This window comes from Carassius gibelio, chromosome B6, assembly GCF_023724105.1.
Source record: "Carassius gibelio isolate Cgi1373 ecotype wild population from Czech Republic chromosome B6, carGib1.2-hapl.c, whole genome shotgun sequence".
Lineage (NCBI taxonomy): Eukaryota > Metazoa > Chordata > Actinopteri > Cypriniformes > Cyprinidae > Carassius > Carassius gibelio.
In genome coordinates, this window is record NC_068401.1 from 15,395,978 (window position 1) to 15,421,044 (window position 25,067).

The 25,067-nt window shown below is 35.4% G+C and overlaps 2 protein-coding genes and 1 long non-coding RNA gene across 7 annotated transcripts in view; all 3 read right to left on the reverse strand.

Moving 5' to 3' along the window:
• farp2 (FERM, RhoGEF and pleckstrin domain protein 2) overlaps window positions 1-8,652 on the reverse strand; it is a 53,194-nt gene extending 44,542 nt beyond the window's left edge. For 4 of the 5 annotated variants that reach the window (XM_052558531.1, XM_052558530.1, XM_052558529.1 and 1 more), the window contains exons 1-2: window positions 8,543-8,642; window positions 6,342-6,599 (exon numbers count right to left, since the gene is read on the reverse strand). In XM_052558531.1, the coding sequence (XP_052414491.1) occupies window positions 6,342-6,545 (204 nt within the window). In that variant the 5' untranslated portion in view covers window positions 6,546-6,599; window positions 8,543-8,642. Of the gene's footprint in view, window positions 1-6,341; window positions 6,600-8,542 lie in introns of all 5 variants that reach the window. The other variant, XM_052558528.1, reaches the window with a different exon arrangement.
• A 1,150-nt stretch (window positions 8,653-9,802) lies between these two features.
• Window positions 9,803-15,870, reverse strand: LOC127960154 (rho guanine nucleotide exchange factor 5). Its single transcript, XM_052559742.1, has 11 exons — window positions 15,143-15,870; window positions 14,838-14,998; window positions 13,906-14,058; window positions 13,661-13,790; window positions 13,488-13,562; window positions 13,297-13,386; window positions 13,028-13,179; window positions 11,365-11,538; window positions 11,170-11,243; window positions 10,491-10,595; window positions 9,803-10,386 (listed from the first exon to the last, which is right to left on the reverse strand). Exons 1-11 carry the CDS (start codon window positions 15,809-15,811, stop codon window positions 10,193-10,195), a joined length of 1,977 nt encoding a protein of 658 aa, XP_052415702.1. The 5' UTR covers window positions 15,812-15,870; the 3' UTR covers window positions 9,803-10,192.
• Window positions 15,871-16,340: 470 nt separating this feature from the next.
• On the reverse strand, window positions 16,341-19,615 carry LOC127959360 (uncharacterized). Its single transcript, XR_008154248.1, has 3 exons — window positions 19,474-19,615; window positions 16,625-16,992; window positions 16,341-16,465 (listed from the first exon to the last, which is right to left on the reverse strand). It is a non-coding gene; the product is annotated as an uncharacterized LOC127959360 (long non-coding RNA).
• Between the last annotated feature and the right edge of the window lie 5,452 nt (window positions 19,616-25,067).

A 25,067-nucleotide genomic window follows, 5' to 3' on the forward strand; every position in this document is an offset into this window, starting at 1 on the left:
GGATGGGACAGGAAGTATAGGCTGTTGTAGCAGCTTCCTCATCACTTCCTATTGGCCTAGTGCAGAAAACCTAGAGAGCCAGACGTCTGACAGTCTCAGAGTGTTCAGAGCCTGTTTTACTGGAAATGTCAAGACTGCAAAATCATCTCAGAAAATGTGCCAAACAGACCAATTAGCTGTACACTTGATATCAGACACATAACTATCCCATTATGCAATGGGAGCCAATCAGATTAAAAAAAAAAAATGATGTAAACTAGGTGGTTCATTTCTAGCCAAACATTATTGGTATCAACAAGAAAATGGTTCCATTTTTAACAACATGCAGGTAAATTATTTGTGCTGCCGTTAGATGTGTGTCATAGGTCAAAGAACACGCAGGTCAAAGGACAATGCTGGGATGGCAGATGTAGTCTGTCCAAGAATGTATTTACACATAAACAGTTCTTATTTGCATACAATACATACTCTACATGCTAGGTATGCAATTTCAGACACAGCATGTATCATACTTACTTTTCAAACAGAAACACATTTCATTAAAATTTACACTATAACAATTGTAGTATTACTACAAACACATACACTACAATTTGGGATAAGACTTCAGCAAGGATGCAACTGTTTAAAGGTGAGAGTGTGCACAGTTATAATCTCAAAAAAGACTTCTATTAATTAAATAATAATAAAAAAATCCCTAAAAATGCAAGCAGCACAACAGCTTTAAGGAATACATTTCATTTTAAAATATATTAAAGTAGAAAACTGTTCATATTTCAGATTTTACAATGTTTTGACCATCGTATCGAAAACATCATACATTTTTGATCAAATAAATGTGAACATTGAGACTCTCAAAAATGTATAAAATATCGTCCCAACATCAAACCTTTGAACAGGTGGGAACAAAAATGATTTGAAGCTAAATTTATTTAAATGAGTTACTACCAAAACAAGAAACATCACAATCTGTGTTTGATGTTGCAGTTGAAGATATGTAATATGACTGATAGTTGTACATTATTAAAACTAAAATAGTGTAGTTCAGACAAACAGGGAAAATGAAGTGTCTGGAGTAATTCAGCAACATGTCAAAAATAGAGACTGATGGCACATCACCACATTGCCACATGCTTGCGTCTGACTGTATAACAAACCCTTCACAAGATCAAAGACTCCAATAGGAGAGAGCGGTGTCCACACTGATGAGACAATACACACAAATACAGTGCGCCTTAAACTACCTCCTTAAATGGTTCGAGTGATCGGATGGTGATCTGTCTTAAACACACTTCATTTACACCTGCTCTTATCATGACCAGATCAGCTATGCTATCAGTCCAGACAAACAAAGTCCAAATATTCACAATTTGACTAAAGATCCCAAAACGAAAGTTAAAGATATACACATAATCCAGCCACGGCTTAAAAGTCCATAAATACATTTTCCCTGATTTCAAAGTCGGAGAAAATTATTACTCTGGCAGACGCTGTGGAGCAGAGAACAAACCCATGTCCATAAATAAATGCTGAGGCTGGGATCGCTGCAGGCCTTCAGCGTATAGACGGCAGCACAAATTACAAGTTGGCGAGGCTGAGGAGCGGCTCACAGACGAAGAGAGCAGGTCAGTGGGTTTCCGGGTGAACTGGGAATAAGGTTAGAGGCAAAACAAACAGACTGGTGCCCAATATGCACGTGCATAAGCATTCATTCCCTCAAGGCAAATCATTACAGACTGTGTGGGCCTGCCAATTCCTAAAAATCAAACAGCTGTAAGACCTCCCTCCTTTATGCCAACTTAGGTCTGTAACAAAATACATATATATATATATATATATATATATATATATATATAAAATAATAAATAAAATACATTTCAATTATCAGTATGGCTGAATACTTGTATACCAACAGTCAATCAGCAAGATTGTTTAAGTTTATTTAGTACTTTATGCAGTAGATGGCCTTAAATCAAGCAGCTTTATAGTATTATTAAACATGAAAAACCAGTCAGTGTCGCTTTCATTTAGAATTACAACTTGATGTTCTGTTATGAAGCCTCTCTCCAGTGTGGAGCTAGCAAATGATAGAATCTTTTTATTAGTGGGAAAAAAATATTTCATTAAAGTTATAGTTTGGTCTGCAGAAATCAAAGCTTGATCTAGCTCAGGACTGTTCTGATTAGTGACGTGACATTCAGCCAAGTATGGTGACCCATACTCAGAATTCGTGCTCTGCATTAAACCCATCCAAAGTGCACACACACAGCAGTAAACACACACAAACTGTGAACACACACCTGGAGCCACGAGAATCGAACCCACAACCTTAGGGTTAGGAGTCATTCTCTCTAACTATTAGGCCATGACTTCAGATTATCATAACCCTGAAGTATTTTAAGAGAGATTATGTTGTGTATACTAGTTTATCCAAAAAATAAAACGGCTCATCACTTAACCTTTATTTTGTTTCTTATCCATATGACTCAAAAATATATTTTAGGTAATTAATTCTAATTTTGTGTGCCAAATATATTAACTTGTATAAATTGTATAACAAATTACATAATATGACTTTCAAAAGCTGAAGTGATAACCTTCATTTATTCGTTAGAATATATATAACAACATTTTAACTAATTGCAAAAGTTGAATAATCAATAAATGTCTACTGATCAATCAGCTAAATAATCAATGATTAGATCGTTCTGATAATAGTTAGATTAATCGATTAGCAAAATAACTGTTTGTTGCAGCCCTACTTTAAAGTTTTGAACATTTAATACATTCATACAATAGAATATATGGCAGCTTTTACTGCCCATGAGGCCGTTTGACCGACATGCCAAACAACTAATCACAGTTCGTTTCGTTAATCATCACGTTCCAGATACTAGAAATGTAGTCGCAATAACAGACCGGTGTGTAAAACTCTAGGATGTATTTTAAAGATTCTATGACGCGAACTTTAAATATTTGACATATTTTTGAAAGCCTAGCGTTTAGTTAATCCTGATAAGCAACCCTCTTCACAGTTGTAAACAAGTTGGCTTTCTTCTTTCGTGAAGGGGTTTGGCGCCACAGTATCTTTGTTCCTAGGCGGAGTGTTAAAGAACGCGATATGTCTCGTGGAAATCCTGTAGAATTTAACCAATCCGATGACGACTTCGGCACTCGAATGATGAAGACATCTTATTTAAGCAAATTTTGACATTGTATAATTACAGATAATAACTATTTTAGTATTTTACTTTTTTTGCTTTCATTTTTTACTCTTGGTTTGTAAGGCAATGTATTGATTTTTTTCCCTTAGTATTTTATTTTTCCTCTTTTTACATTCTTAAATTTTGTCTTTTGCTCTCAACCTTTACTTATTTATTTGCACATTTCTAGCTTTATTTGATATGACAGTGTGACTGGAAATAATTTGAGAAAAGAGAGAGGAATAGGATGCAACATTTAATTTAAAATAATTAATATTATATATTATTATTATTATTATTATTATTGAATTAATGAAAAGACATTCAGATAGACAGGTTTTGACAATTCATGTAAAAATTTCAGACTGGTCAGTTGTTCAGAAAATGCACCATCTTGTTGATTATGAAAAAAAAAAAAGTGTCTGCATTTGAACAAAAAACAAACCCAGGGTTTTAAACTTGTACATTTATAAAACTAAATCAAAGCTCTCTAAATTAAAACAACTGTCACCAGTCAATGCATACTTTTGTGTGTTTTTACACTAACATGAACAGTAGTTCAGCACATCTGTCTTTATTTCTTTGGTCAGGCAGTTTAGTCCTGAGAGTCAATTTGGTATATTTTCCCACAGCTCTCACACTTGTGTACCTGGGTGTGCATTCGAGAACACAGTCCCATCTTGGAAACAGATGTGGCAACATGACATCAGACCCACAATGCAGCGAGTACACAAGTGCACGTGCACACACACAGACAGACACACACACACACACTCCTGCTGAGAATAAACAAACCCCTTTCATGAGCAACACCAGCCTGCATTAGCGTCAGTTTGTGCATCATGAAACAGATCAGGAAACCATGTTGCCTTGTGAATCATTACACAATCTGCCTAATAAAACATCCACACCATCTGACAACAGACCAATCAATACCACATTTCAAACACACTTACCAGTGCTAAATTAAGTGTAATGGAAAACATGTCCCAATACACTCCAGAGGAACACTAGAAAGAGTAATAAATCTTTGAACCAGATTTAACCCCATTGTTCTTCTATTATCTAGACGTATGAAGATTCATTTACTTCCAGCAGGGTGTCTCTGCTTCAGTACAGCATGTTTGCTGGTGCCACCGCATTCCAGAGTCCTGTAGCCTAATAAAGCTGGATAATGACCATTTACCACTATCTTGTGTTTGTAACAGGGGAATTCAAAGTGCATTGTTATCTGATCTAATCATGGGAAGTTCTCATCCTCTACCAAAACACGGTCTTATAGATAATCTTCCATATCAATCCAAAAAGAGATGTTAAAGGAATAGTTCACCCCACAAATAAACGTTTCCTGAATTTTTCTGAATAATTTCCCTAAATTTGGAGTAATCCAGCTTTACATCACTTGACCACCAATGGATCCTCTGCAGTGAATGGGTGCCGTCAGAATGAGAGGCCAAACAGCTGATAAAACTTCTTAATGAAGGATTTACCTTTTACAAACACACAACTTTTCCTTTACAATATGGATGGACTGGAGTGGTGTTATGGATTATTTGTTTTTATTCAACAGTTTGGAATCTCATTCTATGGCACCCATTCACTGCAGAGGATCCACTGGTGAGAAAGTCAGGTTTTAAATTCCTCCAAATCGGTACAGATGAAGAAACCTACTCATGTACATCTTGGACGGCCTGAGGTCTATTCCTTTAAGACGGATTCAGGTGTTGGCGTTTTTCCATATTCCTCATTAAGCAGCTGGCAACAATAAAAGCCCTTTAAAAGCCACACTTCTAACCTCAAAACTGCACAAACACACAAAATCTTAAATCTTGACGTGTCCATGTCATTTTGTATTCAAATGCTAAAATGATATTGTAGGAAACTTAAGCAATGCATCCTCACCGAATATCTTACCCTTTTTTATTTTCACCCACAGTGATAAAAACAGAACATCAATGCAGAAATGCATACATCAGATCAGATGTGTAAATACAGCCAGGCTAGCACATAGAAAGTGATTTCAGGCCAAGGGTGTAAAACAGACTTATAGATGCAGGATTTAAGTGCTAAAGCCATGTGGCAGCTGTCACCCACCACAACCCAACACGCAACACAAGACTGCCAGAGGTCTCCAGAGAGATGGACGTTTATGTTCTCCAGCACAGCCCCAAATGGACAAAACCAAACACAGTGTTCCGGCTACAGTGTGTGTGTGCTTATTTTTAAATAAACTTTGGGTAGCTTTGCAAACACAATAGCAAATGTACAATATTTGTGCAGCGGAATCAAACAAACAAAACATCCAGGCAAACAATTAACCAGACAACCACGGAAGAAAGTTCACGGTGTAACAATATGTGATATGAATCATTTCAACAGTTCAACAAGACAGGTTGTAGCAAAGTAAATATAAAAGGTTTAATTGGGTTTAATAATAAAAAAAAGTAAACTACAACGAAAATACAGTTAAAAAATATAAATCAAGCCATGTTTTTCTACACTTTTTATTTTGATAAATGAATACAAGTTATTCTAATTCATAACAGTTATATTATTATGCAAATTTTTTATTCAGTGCACCAATATAAAAATAAACAAGCAATATAAAAAAAGAAAAACGCCACATGGAGACTTAAAACATTTTTGAAATGAAAATGATTCACTGAACAATCACTGAATGGACAACCACTAAAAAAGACAGTTTGAAAATTATTGAAAATGAATCAAACTTCCCACCTCGAATACTTTAGAAGAATCATTAAACTAGTCTAAGACATGACCTTTATGAAATACACGAACGTTCAAACATTTTTGGAAATATGTGGGACACTGGAGCAATGGCTGCTGATAATTCTGTTTTGTCACCACAAGAATAAGTTACGTTTTAAAGATATTTCACACATCATTTCAATGTTTTTAATGTATTTTAGTGTAACACAGTAAAAAAAAAAAAAAAAAAAAAAAAAAAATCTTACCGATCCCAAAATTAGAGTTTACCATGGGCCAAATAAAAAAGCTCATTAAAAGACACTTTATATTATATTAGTGACATTCATCACAACTACATAAAAACTCACAAACATATATGGAGATGAACAGAGACAAAAAGACTGAGCTGATGTCAAGGGACTCACTCACCTCAAGATCATAAAACTCCTGAGCATCATCCAGGCCCTGGACGCGGATCTGCAGGCCCCTTCCGTGGCCTTTCCCTCCTGCTCCCACAACTGAGCTGAGGGTCTGCCCGGGCTCCAGGGTGCTGATGCCGGTGTTGTTCTGAGCTCCGAGCCGTGTCCCTGCAGGGGTCTGCAAGGAGCGGTAGGTGCCCTCGATCTCACCCATAGCTGCTCCCAATGCAGCCTACCCCTTCTCTCACACACATATACACACCCCTGCCTGGAGACAACAGAACAAATCAAAGAAATCACACAATGAAATTAAATCCCAAGCCAGTTCTACAGGAATTGATATTATGGTAACATCTGAAAGAACTAATCCAAGATTCAAAGACAGGGAAAAAGATGAAACCGGATCTGCAGAGACAGCAGTTAGAAATCTAAAATAGGATTTTTTTTTTTTTTTTAAGAAAGAAAAATAAGTTTAATCAATATAATTTATGATTGGTACCATATTCATTGTTTTAATGTTATGATACACATATAAGGCAAACTGATATTTTATTCCTGAACACTAATAACCATAACAACCTAAATCATAAATATCCGAAAGTGAACATACTCCTCCAGCAAATTATATATATATATATATATATATATATATATATATATATATATATAGAGAGAGAGAGAGAGAGAGAGAGAGAGAGAGAGAGAGAGAGAGAGAGAGAGAGAGAGAGAGCACACAGTTTAAGATTTAAACCAGCCATTCAAAATTCAAAAAAAAATTCAAAAGACTTTGCACATTTTGTTTACAATCGGTCGAGCTCATCCCTGTTTTGGCCTATGTTTAATTTCACTGGAAAAATCTATAATAAATTTCATGAAAAGTTAAAATATCATTGAAATATCAGCCAAAACAATGATCGAAGTAAGTGTTCAACAAACAGATAATTTGGACATTGTATCCATGTATCGACAGATATTTTTTCCTTATGTTGATAGGGGTTTTGTTTTCTAGCTCTATTTTTTTTTTTATGAGCCATGCATGGATGAATCATTTGCAATAAAATCTATGAGATGCATTTAAAAAAAATTATAAGAAGAATTTTTACATTTAATGTCAACTTTAGAGGACATGCATTAGTCAGTCAGAATTGCTGCATTTATTGTATTGTCAAACTTGATTGACTAATTGTCAAGGTTTCAAGTCAAACATTCACAGCTGCTCTATACTTTTAAAAACATCTGATGACATTTACACTGTTACAAATAGTGTGATCCGACTCCCTTTCCTTCACATGACACTTCAAAGTTCCTGTCATTATTGGCCAGCACAATAGCAGTGACATGACCACAAGACACAAGCTCACATTAGCTATTGCAAAATAATAATGTATTGCCAAATTTAGCAGACTTTACATGAGGTCTGAATAACACTGGCAACACTAGAGGCATCAATGCAACATGACCAAACTCAAACAGGCTCCACTTTAACTCTCTTGATCTCTAAAGCAACAGGGACAACTGAGAATAACATTCATTAAAGCCAACATCATTCAGCATGGTTCTTGGCTCTTTAAAGCAACAGGTTGGTTTAAGTAATTTGACTGGAATCCTTTCAAAGCACAGGCTCAATTACAATCTGTGTTCCAAAACTGACCTATTCCCCCTCATAGGAATAGAGTTTATATTTGAGAAGGAATACTTTATCCCGGAGTTTGAGCAATTCCTTCAACTGAATCAGCTAATGATCAGCGACCTTTAATCTCTTTTGTTTTAGTAATGAAAAGAAATTCCTCATTGCAGGCTGCACTTGATAATGCAACAATTTTGAAAACAATTAAATGAAAAGCCGACATAAACTGTGGAGTTGTGTAATATAATGAGATAAAGCTGCGTGGAACCAAGATAAAAAATAAATAAATAAAATCTCTGTAATAGCTTAACCGCTCACGACAAACTTATTTTACTCGTCGTATTTCACTAACAACGACAAAAAAGATCCTCAGTTGCGATGAAAAATAAAAGCACACATTTTGCTGTTTGTCATTACAGAGACGAAACAAAGACTGACAAAGTTTAGTGAAACCACACAAACATGCGAATAGAGCATAAAACCCTATCGTGTGCTTCACTGAGACGCGTTTAAATACGCTACTGCCGACATAATTGATCTGAATTTGCTTTTAATCTATATTTTTAGATAAATCGATATCATACCTTTTCTTTTTCGCCTGGTATTTCTTCAACTCTAAATGAGTTACACGTCCGATCGTCGATGTAGGCGAACTGCGGCTAAGGCTCCGCTCTGATTGGACGACTTCAGACAGATTCTGCTTTCTATTGGTTCAGACTCGCACTGAAAATGCACAGCAGCTATTGGCTGAAAGTTATGCCTGCGGATTAATTTGATTGGTTTCGAAATGCCATGCAGTTTGATAATATAATATAATATAATATAATATAATATAATATAATATAATATAATATAATATAATATAATATAATATAATATAATATAATATAATATGGTTCAAAGACGTTAACAAAAGTGATTTTATGTCCATAGAAAGCATATTAAATGTAAGTAAAGTGTCTACTTTTAAGTTTTCAAATACATTTTTGGTAGATAAAATGTAAAAATTTGGTTGAAACAGTGTTACATTGTCATTCAGTGTAAAAATTCAAACAACATGCGCATTCTGATGTGTAAATAATAAAATATATAAAAGAATAAAGCAGCATATTACATATTATTGTTTTAAATGAGTAAAAAAAATCTTACTGACCAATGGGCAATTTTAGTGGGTCTCTTCTGTAAATCAGGGAAATAAATTATAATATTTATAATTTTTTTCTCGGAAAACAACAACAATTTAAAGCAGTATAGTAAACTTATAGTTTTTATGATTGGGGAAGTCGTGGCTTAGCGGTTATAGAGTTTGACTCCTAACCCTAAGGGTTGTGGGTTTGAGTCAAATACCACGTCTGAGGTGCCCTTGAGCAAGGCACCAAACCCCCAACTGCTCCTCGGGATGCCGCAGCATAAATGGCTGATCACTGTTGTGTGTGTGTGTGCATTTTGGATGGGTTAAATGCATAGCACAAATTCTGAGAATGGGTCACCATACTTGGCTGTATGCCACGTCACTTTGTTACTTTTTTCAAAACCCTTTTTCGTCTTTGAGCAATTTACAAAGTACTGCCTAAAATACTGTCTAGTTACAGAGTTATTGCTAGTTATAGGGACAAAAAAAAAAACTCTAGTTGTGTCTGTGCTCTATATCGTATTTCCAGGAAAATTACAGGAAAACCAAATAATGAAATATTGTTTGTTCACATGCAAAATAAGGGAAGCTTCAAACTTCACATGTAAGGTGTCATTCAAAACAGTGAAGATATAAGCAAATAAGTGTGGAAAGTTGAGGTGTCAAATGACCAAAAACGGACAAAAATGGAATAGAGGTATATGGATTATATTACAAAATTTATTTAAACAGAAAGGAATATAACAGAAGGAAATATGCATGTCCTGTACAGTACATTAGGCTACATAAAAATAAAAATTAATTTATATCAAAATAAAATTAAAAAAGCAACTCCATGTTTGCAAGATGGAGCAAAAATAATTACTGACCACATTATTTGTTGCAAACCATAGAAAGTCGTTTCAGTGTTTCTTAAATCACATGCAGAGATGTTTGAAGTTGTTCTGTAAAACCAGACACATAAAATATATATATAAACCAAGACCAAACGACCACCTGGCAGTAGTTCAGTTAAATTATACATAGATTGTACATATAATTATTTACTAATTTATTTTAAGTCAGTAAGTGAAAAAATGCAAATTGCAATGTAGACAGTCTCTCATTTAAAGCATTTTGTGGTTGGAAGGTCAAGGCTCCCACTGCGTTGTTTCAGCAGGCGTGTGGCTGTCTGTAGGACATGATACCGCTGACGAAGATGACGTCTCTGCACATGTTCATTGGTGATCTCTACAACACATGCAGTGGAGAACCAGCCCCGCTGTCCGTCCTGTACCCTGCGGCCTTCCAGGAACCCTACAAAAGACCAGAAACGAGAGAATTAGCAGGCCGATTCAAAAAGCATTCACTGATTTTAGACTTACTGAATTCAGAATGGCAGGGTTATGTTGCAACAGTACCATCTGAAGTCTTCTGCATGACGTTGATCATATCTCCCAGCTGTAGACTAAGCTCTCCTTGTTGTTGTCCACTGTACACCTCTACACATTGCACCTGAGGACAGTCTTAGACACAATGCCTATTTGATTAAAATGTGTACATCGTTTTTTTTTTTTTTTACTTTATAATTATAATTCTAAAGAGCATCAACACAGTGAATTGTTTTCTCTGATGAAGAACAGATGTTTCCTATTTTTGGAAACACAATCTTGAAGCCATTGACAATTTTGCCCCCTGGTGGACAATGTGTAGCTGCACAAGCTGTTGTTTATTGCATACTATTACAAATTATTTACAGAACTCCCAAAGTTAAATTATTTTGTACGTACTGTCAATAAATAACAGTTATAAGCAAAACACAAGATCAGACATATATTCATATAAATATGTGTTTTGTTATGTGATATTTAGAGGTAACCTAACTGACCCCAAATCATTGTTAGCCATGTATGTAATAGATAATAATACAAATACAATGATTATTATAATATTATATAGGCTAATAATGAAGGATAACCATTCAAATTCAAGATGGTGTCGTTATGATATATGTACTATTATATATTTTTTGGTTTCTGTTGAAATGACTCATACAAACACACATGAAAACAAGTAATGCATTTAGTGATTCATTCTTACCCCACTCTTCATACACCGTATCCTCTCCATCTCTCCGCCCACCCAGGAGCTCCACCCACAAGTCCTTCTCAGCTCTAAGAAAACCAGAAGATGTGTTTATTAAGGGAAAGATTTTAGGATTTGTAATGGTTTGCTTTCATCTTGCCATAAAGGCCATGCTTGACTGTTATGGTTCTTTGCATTGTTGGTACGAACTCTGAACTTGTTTGCAGTAGAAGCTGAGAGGTGACGCTCCGGTGATTATGCAAAAGGACGAGCCTAAATATCCGGTTCAGCTCACATCCCTCCAGCTCCTCCTCCAGATCTTTGCCCTCGGTCACTTCTATCAGAGAGCGGTGCACGTAGTCATGAACTACAAAACGATCCAACCTGCATTCACAAAAGACATGAACACCTTAGGATGGGTAGGTACACAGACAAAAATGGGACCCTGGGCCACAAAGCCAGTCAAAAGGGTACATTTTAATTTTTTTATACACAAAATACAGTTATTCATACACTTTTCAAAAACAAATAAAAAAAAATATTATTGATTTTATATTAATTTGGGATTCAATTTGCAATTAAACCCAATTTGGGATTAAATAGGTTAATATCCTAATGATTTCTGGCATAAAAGAAAATTTGATCATTTTGACCCTTACAATGTATTGTTGGCTACTGCTACAAATATACCTCTGCTACTTATGACTGGTTTTGTGCTCCAGGGTCACAAATGATAATCTGCTGCATCTATAGTGTTTAAAAGTTTGGGTCAGTAAGATAAAAAAAAAAAAGAAAAAAATTACAGTTTTATTCAGCAATTAAATGAATCGAGAGTGACAGTAAAACATTAATAACGTTAGAGTGATTTCAGTTTCAAATAAATGCTGTTCTTCTGAACTTTCTATTAATCACAGAATCCTTAAGAAATTATAGGAGTTTCCAAAAAAGCAGGACAAATGTTTTCAACATTGAATATAATAAAAAAAATATTTATTGAGCACCAAATCAGCATATGAGAATGATTTCTAAAGTATCATGTGATGCTGAAAACATGACTGCTGAAAATTCATCACCGTTATACATTATATTTTAAAATATTAAGAAAAGAAGATTAATATTTTTATTTCACAATATTATTGTTTTTACTGTATTTTTCCATCAATGTAGAGATTTAAGAGAGGAAAGCATAAAAATAATTTACCCACCCCACATTTTTGAATGGTATAGTGTACTGTATTTCAATCTTAGATTGACAATCTATTTATCCATAAATGCTATCTTTAAAATAGGATTTTAGCAATTCTTGTACACAGTATATCAGCACCATATTGGTCATTGGTTATTGTTAGAGGTTTCTATGTACATTTATTGGTATCTGTGAATATTGGATATATTTACACTTTTATCATCTATTTTAACATTTAGATTACCTTTTCTGTCATCTAATGCTCATTAAAATCACTTTTTAAAAGACATTCATCTTTAGCAAATCTCAAAATAAATATTTTCGCACTGTGCAATGATGTAGTTTGACACTTAAATAAATTTGTGGCATTTAAAATTATACAAAAAAATAAATACAATTATTTGGATAAAACTGCTCAGAATTTAAATATTGTCAATTTGTTTGTTACTGACCATAACATATATTGTATACAACAATATTCAGTCCCATTTTAATATCAGTGCAAACCAGCTAGATAAATAGTTGAATCTGTCACTTTAAATTACGGAGACATCCATAAGATAAAAGATATATAAGGAAAAATCCATCTTCCTAGAAACTAAAACCTAATGAAAACCAAAGAAACTTCTCAGTAAGTAAGCATTTAAATCGGCTCATTTGATAAACTCATTGATTAGCCTCTCCTACCCTTTCCTGGTGGCCACCAGCAGCAGATCATTAAAGAGGAACAGAAGTACAGGACACACTTTTCTCTGGCCAAACATGTTTTCCTTCAAAGAGATTTGCACCAGATCTCCCTGCTTCACAAGCCAGCGGGAGGAAGACACAAGAGGCAGGGCCTGAGAGAGACAGAAAGATCCAAAAACAGACAGACATCGATGAAAAGAATAAATGAATTACACATTACAAAATGGATGTGCAAACAGTTTCCCAGCGGCCACCTGCGACTACAGTACCTTGCATGCAAACTTAATCTTGTTAGCAATCTGCACTATTTCTTCCATCTGTTTCATTCTGCCCACCTGCCAGTTGCAAGCTTCTAGAAGCTGTAGATGAAGACGGCACAAAGCATACAACATAATGCAGCAAACTGATTTTTATACAATAGCAGTCTTTGAGAAAATGTTTAGCAGCTTGGCATTCATACCCTGGAGATCTCCGACAGAGCTCTCAATGCTGAGGCCTCACAGTCTGACCCTGGAATGGCCTTCTTCTGGATATTCTGCATTGCATCGAAATGTTTGACATATTCAGTGATGTAACATTTAAAAACAATGAAGCATTCTCATGCTTATTATGCTGGTGCTTCTCATCGCTCACCTCCATTAAGATTTTAAGCCGTGTGATTCGCTGAAATGGCAGTGAAAGGAAAGATTTGAGGGGAAGGCGGTTGCATCGAGGGTGTTCCTGTAGTTTATGCAAGATCTCCACAATCTGAGGACTCTCTTTTCTGATTACAGTACAACATAGATTCTAAATATATTACATTTTCGACAGCAGACACTTTAATCATAAACATCCAACCAATTTGCATAAATAAACATCAATAACAAATTTTTTTTTACCCAAGGTTGTGCAATGTCTGCTCCTGGTAGGGCATATTACGGATGTAATTTATATAAGCATCAAAGGGTCCAAGAGCATATTGGTGTACAACATCACAGATTACGTAGCAGAACACACTTGAGGCCAGCTCCAACAGCATCGCATCCATGAAGCTGAGAAAAGAGTTTGCATAAGATATAAGTAAGTATTTGGACACTTAAGTCACAATGAAAAATGCCTGAATTTAATTGCATTATACAACATATAGCTTAAAAAGTGGCATATGCAAATGAACGATCCTAAAGTTTTTTTTCCGCAACTAACTTTTCAGAGCCACTTTAACAATTATTTTTGATTTAAAGGTCATTTTTTTCATGAATGTATGAAGTCACTATGAAGTTCATCAAATTGATATATGAAAATGTTCCATTAGAAAAGTAACAAGAAAGTGCTCAAAATAGTAAAAAATAGTTTAATTCAATTTAAATTTTCAGCAGCCATTAATCCAGTGTTCCATGTCACACAATCTTTCAGAAGTAATTCCAATCCGATTTGGAGTTCAAGAAATATTTCATATTATTATCAATGTCAAAATCCATTGTGCTACTAAATATTATTGTGGAAATGATGCTACATTTTTAGGATTGTTATTTTTTTGAAGCATTTATTTGAAATAACTTTTTTGTAAAAGTGTGAAAGCCTTTGCTCTCTATATGATGATCAATTTATCACATTATTTCTGAATAAAATTATTCAAAAATAAACCCAAATGTAGTTTAAATGGTAGTGCACATAAGAAGTAATATCAGTATATACAGGCCCAACATTATAAACTTCAGAACATGACAATGATCACAGGAAGCAATCAGATCGAAATGTTTTCTCCTCAGACATTTATTCTGCAGTCTTGCTGAACAGACTTTATATTGTATACACAATGTCTGGTCCGTACCTTTGACTGATCTCTCTGATCTTTGCAATGCTAGAAAACAATGACTTTCTGTCTCTCGGTGCCAAAGTGTCTTTCAGCTCTGAAGATTCTTGAAAATGCTCCACAGCCACCGTCAAGCTCTGAAGATAGGACTGCTCTGATGTAACAACCTCATACAGATGCTGGTAAAGGGTTGAAAGGATGAGAATTACAGGCAAAGGCAAAGAATGTTGGGAGAAAGTGTGGAGAGCACCAGAGAATATAAATATTAAGTAGACATCATAAAAAACAGGAGGTATTACCAATTTTAATACACTTTAGGGTACCTCTTGAAGCTTTAGCTGTTCCTTACTGAGTCGATGTAGTATTCCACTGTCTCTTACGATGTTTCGCTCTTGCCACAAGTTCTCCACCAACTTTGTCTTAGTATCAGCACACATGTAGTTGCAGTCTCTCTTAGAAGGGCTTTTGATCAGTTTGTCCACCAAACCAGGAAGAGGCAGCATTGTTGGAGACCTCTGAGAAGTTTCAAATACGTTCTTCGTGAGATCCTCCTCAACTGTTTCTTGGTATGTTCTCACAGAAAGAACGTCCTCTGGACTCTCTCCATCTCTCTCCATTACATTTTCATGTAATCTTTCTCCATCAGTCAGTCTTTTGGGGTGAAAGCACAGTGAGCACATTTCTAACTGAGAGTTACTAAGCATTTTGGGCGAGTGATCTCCTTTAGCCTTAAATACTTTAGGCTTTTTGGTGCTACAGTCTCTCTCTTTAATTGCTCCTGAGAATTTTTTGTGTAGCTCAGAAACCAAACTTTCTCTGACAAGCTCGCTGTGCAATCCAACTTCATTGTGCTCAATTTTGGTTTTATCGTGGCCACTGAAAACAGGAATTGGTTTTGACGGAGATAAAAGAGGTTTGCCATTGGGACAAACCTCAGAAGCTGGAGAGGACAAGAGAATCATTGCAAGGTAAGATTTAACAATGAAATACATTGTGATAAAGTGATAATGATGGTGGAATTAGAGTACCTGATTGTCTGTGGGGCAGCACTGGTGAGCTGGAGCATTCAGACTGGACTGGTGTTGTGTCTACGTCCATATAAACTCCCTCATCAATATCATTCGTTGGTGCTTTCCCAACAAAAATGGATAAAACCTCCATTCAGACTGCTGACACATTGGTTCTCAAACAATAAGAAACCTGAAAGTGCTTTATACGCATATACCTTCTTGTTTGGAGTCCTAAATGCCATAGTGATTTATATGTAACAATAATTAAAAAACTTAGCTGTTCTGCCAACTCTTACATTTATGCATTTAGTAGACACTTCTCTCCATAACCTTTTTAGGTGGTACTAAGGGCCTTGGGATGTTAGACCCAAAACCTGAATGGTAAAAATGGTTGACTATATGATAGTTGGTGAATTTTTGGCTTGAGAGATGCCTGGAAGTCGCCAAGCAATGAGAAATAAATTCAAATCATTAAGGGAAATGAACACTCACCCATCATGGAGATCATTTTCTCTGGCTCTTTGGGAAGAGGTCTGGCAGGTACAGGTACGCTCGGAGGGACCCGTTTTGATTTATGTGAGGTAGTTTTTGGACGACTGTGCCGGTTTTCCAAATGAGTGTCATTATTCTTTCCATCTGTGGAAACAGATTGGTGAATGTCTGCCAGTGGTTCACAGATTTACTCACATGTGCTGTCATGACACTAGGATGTTGTCCATGCAGGACTGGTTTTGCTCAGTCATCGTCTAGGAGTTTATGTTAATAAATTGGAATTAGACATTCTGTATGTTGTACCTGAACAAGCTTGGTCTGATGTAGGTGGGACATAATTCATAATGATATTATGGACAGGCTGTGATTGCTCAACATGGATCTGCATCTTCAGATGACGAGGTTTTGGGATTGGTTTTATCTTTGGGGGAGCGACCAGACCATGAGAGGCAATTACTTGGCGTGAGTTTTGTGCCACTGTGGAGCGCTGGGTGGCCTGGCGTTGTTGGTCCTTCTCTTGGACATCTCTCCTCAAAATAAAGTCTGTTGCTCTGTGCCATTTCTCACCCTTAAGCGGAGGTTTGGGAGGACAGCAAATTTTAGACGCAGGAAGGTTTTGGCAAGGATATAGTTCTCTGTATCCATCTGGCCCTGGCATGGCCTTCGGATGCCTGTAAGGAAGAGCAGATGGAAGGAGCACAATGCTACTTATTAATTGTCAGTGTAGATTCTGTCAGATGATTATGAAAATTTCTGGCAACACTTTATTATAGGGACTAGTTCTTACTATTACTTGCTTATAAGTATGCTTATTATTAACATATTGGCTGTTTATTAGTACCCAATACCTAAACTTAACAACTACTTCACTAACCATTAATAAGTGGTTATGAAATAGGAGTTTATTGAGGCAAATGTCATGGTTAATGCTTTGTTATGAAATGGCTAGAATTGGACCTTAAAATAAAGGGTGACCAAATTTGTCCAAGTAATGGATATGAAAGATCTTTTGATTTTAGAAGTAATTGTGCAAATACATAAAGATGTGACATAAATTTACACTATAATGCATTTTACTTAAATTGCAAGTTAAACGCAGTTTATTTTCTGCACATTCAGTTTGCATAAGTATATGTTTTAAGTATTTGATTTCCATATAAGGTGTTTTTTATTTATTTTATTTTATTTTTTTTGTATGCCAAAGTGTACTTCTACTTCTGAAACTTTATTCCATTAACTGGTTATGCCATTTCAAACATGTCTGACTTTCTTCTGTTTTGGTTCCCATTGACTTTCAATGTACATAAAAAATTAAATAAATAATAACACAGACAATGATAGGATAGGAAAGTCGATAGGAACTAAAACGGTTTGGTTACCCATCATGATTTAAAATATCTTCTTCTGTTTTCTACAGAGAAAAAGAAGTTCAGCCAGGTTTGGAACAACATGAGGGTATGTTTTGGGAGGACTATCTCATGTGTAAAGGTCCAGACAGAGCGAGAGAGAGAGAGTGATCTGATCTGACTGCACACAAGAGCTCAGACAAACTTGGCTTTTTGTTTGTGCTCTCTGAAAAGTGATGACTCAACATATTGGCCCAGAAAAGAGAGAAAAGAGAGAAAGGTAATTTGTTGACACTTGAGTTGTCTATATAGTTCACTGAGAGTTAAAATATGTGCTAATACATAAATACAGATTCTCAAAAACATTCTGTGCACTGATAATATGTTTTCTTTAAGTTCTTAATGGCTGACAAGTGGGAACATTTTACCTACAACCCACCACAAACACACACACACACACAAGCCCACCAGTTATTTCCTTTTTGTGGGCACAGCTGGATCATGTAGTGAAAAGAGCTGTTGTTGGGATTTCCCACTTTTCCCATCTCATGAGATCCGGTCACACATGTCTCCGCTTGCTGTCAACTCTGCTATACTGTATCATCTAAGAAATTCCTACTAAATTGAGTTGAGCGGGAAAATGTTTCCTAAGGCTTTCTGCTAACTAAGTCAACCTTTATAATGGAATGTGGAAATTTCCCACTTCTCATAAATGTCACAATGGCTAAAATAGTAGGGAAAAGCAACATGCCCAGTAATAAAGCAATTTTTTATATATAGGTAGGAAGGGCAAGAGGAACTTGTAGGTAAAGTTCAGCCACTGCCTCAATTAAGAACTGCATATTTTTTATGTTTTTTATTTAATTAAAGTAAACATGCACTGCAATAACAAAAGTATTGTTTTAATTAGTTTTTAAACTAACTTTCCTTACTATATACAGTGAAAAACCATGATAAATCTAACAAGAAATTTCATATAGGTGTTTGTACAGTATACATTACTTTACAGTTTTTGTGTAAAATGAGTTTTTGTGTTCCTCACTTCTGTGTAAGAACAAGTCATCATATAATTTATATTTTATAACTTTTACTCTTTTATTTCTGTGCATGACTAAACCTAGTCTCTATATATAATTTACCTCAGTTTGTAGAAAAGTTACTTTTGATAAACTTTTATTCCACATGTGGCTTTCTCATTACCACCTGTGTTGTTGGTGCTTGTCAGTGTATTATAAAGGCACAAAACTAATTTTAGTACTTCAGTAGTTTGATGTAAATTACATAACAGTATATCAGTGAATAGACATGTAGTCATTAATTATTGATCTCTGGACAACTGAATATAAAAGGTAGCTGACCTCAGTCCACTTTCCCCTGCAATTAAATGATCGTGAGAAAACAGTGTGCCCAATACCCATAGAAATCCTTGTCAAATTTCGTTTTCAACAACTTCAAGACACAACAGATGGACGATAAGAAAGATGCATTTTGGATATGTGGATATGAGAATGAAGGGACAGACGATGCAACACAAACATATTTGATGGTTTGTGTGAACATTTAAAATGACTTTATACAAGCAAAAACCATTATGTGTTTACTGTGTATGTATTTATGTAAACATTTTACAACCATTACTTTCACACTAATGTTTCTCTTATACCTCAAAATTTCAATTTTGTATCAGTGTTTCTGTAAACACACTTGATATTGTACTGTATTACAATAAGACATAAACCTTTATTCCCATATTATATTAAAATAATTATTAAAACTAATATTAAGTAAACAAAAACTCCCACTTACCTCGGTCTGTATTCACTGCTTTTAATTCTGAAATGTTGTCCAGCTCCTGATGCTTTGCAAACTTGATACCCTCAGCCAACACTAACTGATTCTTCTAACAGTGGGAATGCCTCTATCCCTTTTAACTCTTGAATTCAGTCTCGACTTCAAATGTAGAGAGAGGGGAGGGAGAAAAGAAGATCCGTCTCAACACGCAATCAGGTAAGATGTCTGGAATCCACTCATAATGCATCCTTAGTGTAACTTCTACTTGGGTTATTAAAACAAAATACAAATTTTGTTATAAAAATCATGACATAAAACTAGTCACACTATCAGAACAATATATAGTCAAAAAGACAGGAGATTTTGGCTCGGTTGGAATGTCATTCTGTTATTTTTATACATACCTCCATTTAAAAAAGAGTTGGAAATCTTGCAAAGCCAAATTCCAATTCAGTCACTTTTAGGTGATAATAATATATTTAAGGAAATATCTGAATATATAACTCAGTGGACAAAACGTGGTTTAGAACTGTGGTTTACAAACTAGAGCATCAGAGGAGAATATTAAGTTGGATTGGTTATGATTTTCAGTTCTACCCAGCTCAGATTGATAAAAGTTTTCAAAGCTAGAAACGAAAAGGAGTAACTTCTTACTGTTCTATTAGATCAAAGGGGGAAAATCATGATTTTCTGAATTGAATGATCAAATTTGGCCTGGAGAAACAGGATTTTTATAGATTTGTAGAAATTAGACACTATTATGATACGAAAATCAGAAGAGTAACAAATTATTATCCCCCTATGATAAATATGTTTATTAAAGTGTATAATACAAATACTTGTGAATTTTTATTTATTTATCTGGTTTATATAACTGCATCAAAGATATTAAAATTCTACACAGTATATCAAAGAAAAAAAAAAAAATTTATAATTTGCGCAATTGTGTGTCTAGTCATTCCAGGGCTCTAAGGGATTTTTGTTGGAAAAATACAATTTGTTCCTTTATCAAGCCCAAAGTGAAAGCAAAACCAAAAGGAATGACAAATCAGGGCTCCTGCTGGAGGGAGTGTGGGACATTATTGACTGATCATGTACATGTCTTCTGGACTTGTCCAGTCTTGAATCTGTTTTGGTCAGAAATACATTCTAGCACAGAAGAAATTTCTAGACGACAGATAGATGACAGATAAATGCAAAAGTGGAATATGTATATTCATTAATGCAAATGTATGAAACTAGGATCAACGGCTGCTTGATATGTTGAAGGTGCAAAGGAGCATTTGGCCTCCACAATCCTTAATGGATGAAGTTTGAAACAAGACACAATCTAGCCTCCTGGCCAAACTGAGAAATCAAAGGAGAAGGGTCTTGGTTAGAGCAGTGCCCAAGACACTCATGGTCACTCTGGTTGAGTTCCATGATCTTATATGGAGATATCCTTAATGAAATCATGGTCCAGAACCTCAGACTCAGCTGAAAGTTTACCTTCCAACATGATAAACACCCTACACACACAACCAAGACAATGCAGCAGTGGCTTAGGGACGACTCTATGAACATCCTCTAGTGGCCTAGCCAGAGATGGGATTGAAACCAATCAGACATATTTGGAGAAACTTATAAATGGCTGTCCAACAATGGTCCCCAGCCAACCTGACAGAGCTTGAGATGACCTTAAGAGAAGAATGGCAAAAAATAAAAAATATTGCAGATACCCCCCAAAAAAACCTGAGGCTGTAATTGTTACCAAATTGTTTCAACCAAGTATTGAGTTAAGGGTATGAAGATTTGTGCAATGAAATTTTTTTCAGTGTTTACTTTCTACTAAATTTGCAAAGTTGTGATAAATCCAGTTTTTGGTTTATTAAAGTAATTTAAAGCAGTTTAACATCATACAGCCACACAACAAAATGTGAAAAAAGAGGGGGTATGAAGACATTCTGTAGGCACTGTACATGCTACTCATACATCATTTTCTTGATTATTTTCTTAGCAATACCCCAGAGCAGTATATGAAGGCCCAAACCTTTGATTTAATAATTAACAGTTAGATACCTAACTGTCAATTCAGTTTTTACTCAGTATATATATTAGGTTTACATAAAGTTTTGCAGTAGTGGGATGATTGATTTGTAAGAACTAAGTTTACAAATATATATGCATTATGCAAAATTTATTGAATTATTAATTGAATACAAAATATTAATTTGCTCGTGATGTAATCAAAAATTCATAGCTTTCCTTTTGAATTAAGTTTTTACGCCTTTGGTCGGAAGGTCCGTTCACACCAAGGATGATAAAAATTACTATAAAGCTAACGATATCCACACCAACAAACGATATCGGCTGTTTATTCTCAACACACACTCGTCTGCCGCTTTAAAATCTCAAGCCCGTTGTCGCAGGATTGATTCTGATAGCGTGTCAGAGTTTTTTATCATGAAAGTGATTCCAACGATATCGTTTTTCTGTGCTTTTATCATTATAGCTGTGGTGTGGGCTCTGCTATTCTTTAAAATTGAGACCGATTTTCAGATCTTTATCGTTATCTTTATAGTTATCTCCAACTGTTCCCCGGCTGCCCACTGCTCCAGGTGTGTGTTCAATGCTATGTGTGTGCACTTTGGATGGGTTAAAAGCAGAATTCTGAGTCACCATCCTTGGCTGTGTGTAACATCACTTTCTTTAGATAGTCAAACATTATTGATGATTACCTCTGCGCTACTGGTGTTTTTGCTGTACATAAGTGTGTGTGTTTGTGTGTGCGTATACACCAAAGATCACCCTTGAGGGCCACAGTGAACTCTACCCAGAAGGACATGGACACCAATCTCTACTCATGGGGCAATGAAAACTACAAAGGCCCCACAAACTGTAGCGATGCCCCTCCATTACATTATTTTTCAAAGCTGTGCTACATTTTTATTTAACCATGCTATGAGAACCACTATTTGAATGAATATATTGACGAGCAGTTTGAGTAAAAAAAATTGAGTTACTAAAATGAACTGACAGATGTTGGGCTTTTGATACACTTGGAAAATAGGTCCACATCTTCCATTTCCGACTAAAAAGTCACAGTAGTTGAATGAGAGGACTCTGCCCCCATCTTGTGGATGTAACTTTGCAATACTGCAACTAGTTGATCTTCACATTGTAAATCTGCAATAAAAATATGAACTTCAAATACTTAAAAAGGATATGGCCGAAGACACAATCACTCTCCAATAAACAGCATAGTAATAAAGTATTGAAGAGGGACTGACCAATCAGGTTTGAGAAATTTTCCCTTTCTATCTTTTAATGACTGAACTGAAGTTTTTCAAATCATATCAACTACACTGAAAATTATTATTTCAAAGTAGTATTTCACACAAAACCTCAAAAGAGCAAATGATAGGTTGCAGTCACCATGTCACCTACTCTTCTGAGATTGGGAAAATGACATGGGGCAGAGAGAGTGGACGTAGTGTGCTCAAGCAGTGCTTAAATTGTTCAGGAAAAACTATGAAAATAAATAACTTTGTTTGATCCACATTGTTACATAATGTAATAGTACAGGCTTTTGCAACCTTTTTGCGCTTCCATTTGAATACTGTCTATTCAGTGGTCTTGTTTCAGGACCCAGATTTCACATTAAAAAAATAAATCCTTAAAATCAAAAATTTAAAATGAAACTCCATAGGCACTATAATTCTTTACAATTATTTACAAAGGATGAATGAAAAGAAAACGTAAAAAAAGGGCCATTTCTGAAAATTATAAACACCAGCTCTGGGGTGATCCTGTTATTTGTCTATTCTCAGAAGGCATTAGTATTTAGCTTTGTTAGCATTTAGCTTTGTCTTTCCGTGCGGTCTATCAGAATAAACATGTGACCAAAATAATGACAATCACACCAAACTACTGACATAGATTCAAGTTTTCCTAAAGAACTATACAACAAGCAGCAAATAAATGCCACAATTATTTAAAACAAATTTTTTTTTTTATCACTCTGAGATATCAATATTTTAAATACGAAGTAATGTAATTAGCTACAAGACAGTCTGTTGTCTTTTAAACCGACGGATGTAATGTAATGGCCATGAGACAAATATTTGATTATTTATGACCATATTACATAGCTTTATGAGGGAAGTAGTGGCCTAATGGTTCGAGATTTGGAATCGTAATCCAAAAGCTGTGAGTCTGAATCTTGGGCCAGCAGCAATTGTAGGTGGGGGGAGTGAATGTACAGGACTCTTTCCACCCTCAATACCATGACTGAGCTGCCCTTGGGCAAGGGACTGAACCCCCAACTGCTCCCTGGGCGTCGCAGCATAAATGGCTGCCCACTGCTCCGGGTGTGTGTTCACTGCAGTGTGTCTGCACTTTGGATGATGCACAGCACGAATTCTGAGTAACAATACTTGGCTGTGTGTCACATCACTTTTTTTTTTTTCACTTTCTTTAGGTTATTCAGACTACCTCTGCACTACCTGTGTTTTACAAAAGTGTGTGTGTTTGTTTGTGCATATACACCAGGGCCAGAGTGAAGTTTACCTAGAAGGACAAGGACACCAACCTCTACTCATGGGGGCTCAAAGCAATGAAAACTACAAAAGCCCCAGAAACCATAGCGATGCCCCTCCATTATTTTTAAAGCTGTGCTACATTTTTGTTTAATCATGCTATGAGAATCCCTATATGAATGAATCTTATGGTGAGCAGTTTGAGTTAGAAAAATGTAAGTTACTAAAATGACTCAAAAACATTTTATTTTTAACAAAAAAACAAAACAAAACAAACAAAAAAGTAAATTAATAACGAGGACCAGCAACCATTTGGCTACCAACATTCTTCAGAATATCTTTTATGTTCAGCAGAAGAAACACACTCAGATATGGATTTGTAACAACTTGAGAGTGAGTAAAGGTTGACAGAATTGTTATTTTTTTGTGAATAACTAATAATAAGGGTACGTCATCCAACCGGAGCTGATTCATTGGCTTACAGGAGGCCTTTGTTCACCCCTCGGAGCTAATTGACACACTTTTTTTTTAATGGATGGGTGCTTTTTATTTCACTTCTTTTGGACTGAAGCACTGCAACACCCGCTGAGTGCCAGTAAACATCTTGGAAGATCAAAGTCAATTTTTAATATTACTCCGACTGGATTCGTCTGAAAGAAGAAAATCATATACACCTGCCTTGAGGGTGAGTAACTTATGGCCTAATTTTTATTTTTGGACAAACTAACCCTTTAAGACGTTAATATATTTGATCATCTAAATATAGTAGTCAACATATGAAGTGAATCCAAAAAGTTTTAAGACAACTTTGATAAAAGGTTTTGATCCACTTCAAATGTTGACTAATGTAAATTACAGTATGAGTTGTTTTCACCTTGGTTACTGTTTAAACAATAAATAACTGGTGATGTTTATTAATGAATAATTTAATAACTTGTGAATTTAAAGGGTTCATATGGATCAACAATAATGTATATTATGTGGCAAATGATGTTTTTTCCTCCCGCTTTAAAAGATTTGATTTACACAATTGAATCCAAAAACCAATCCATTTGAGTTACTTTAGTATATAAACGCTTTTGGTATATTTGC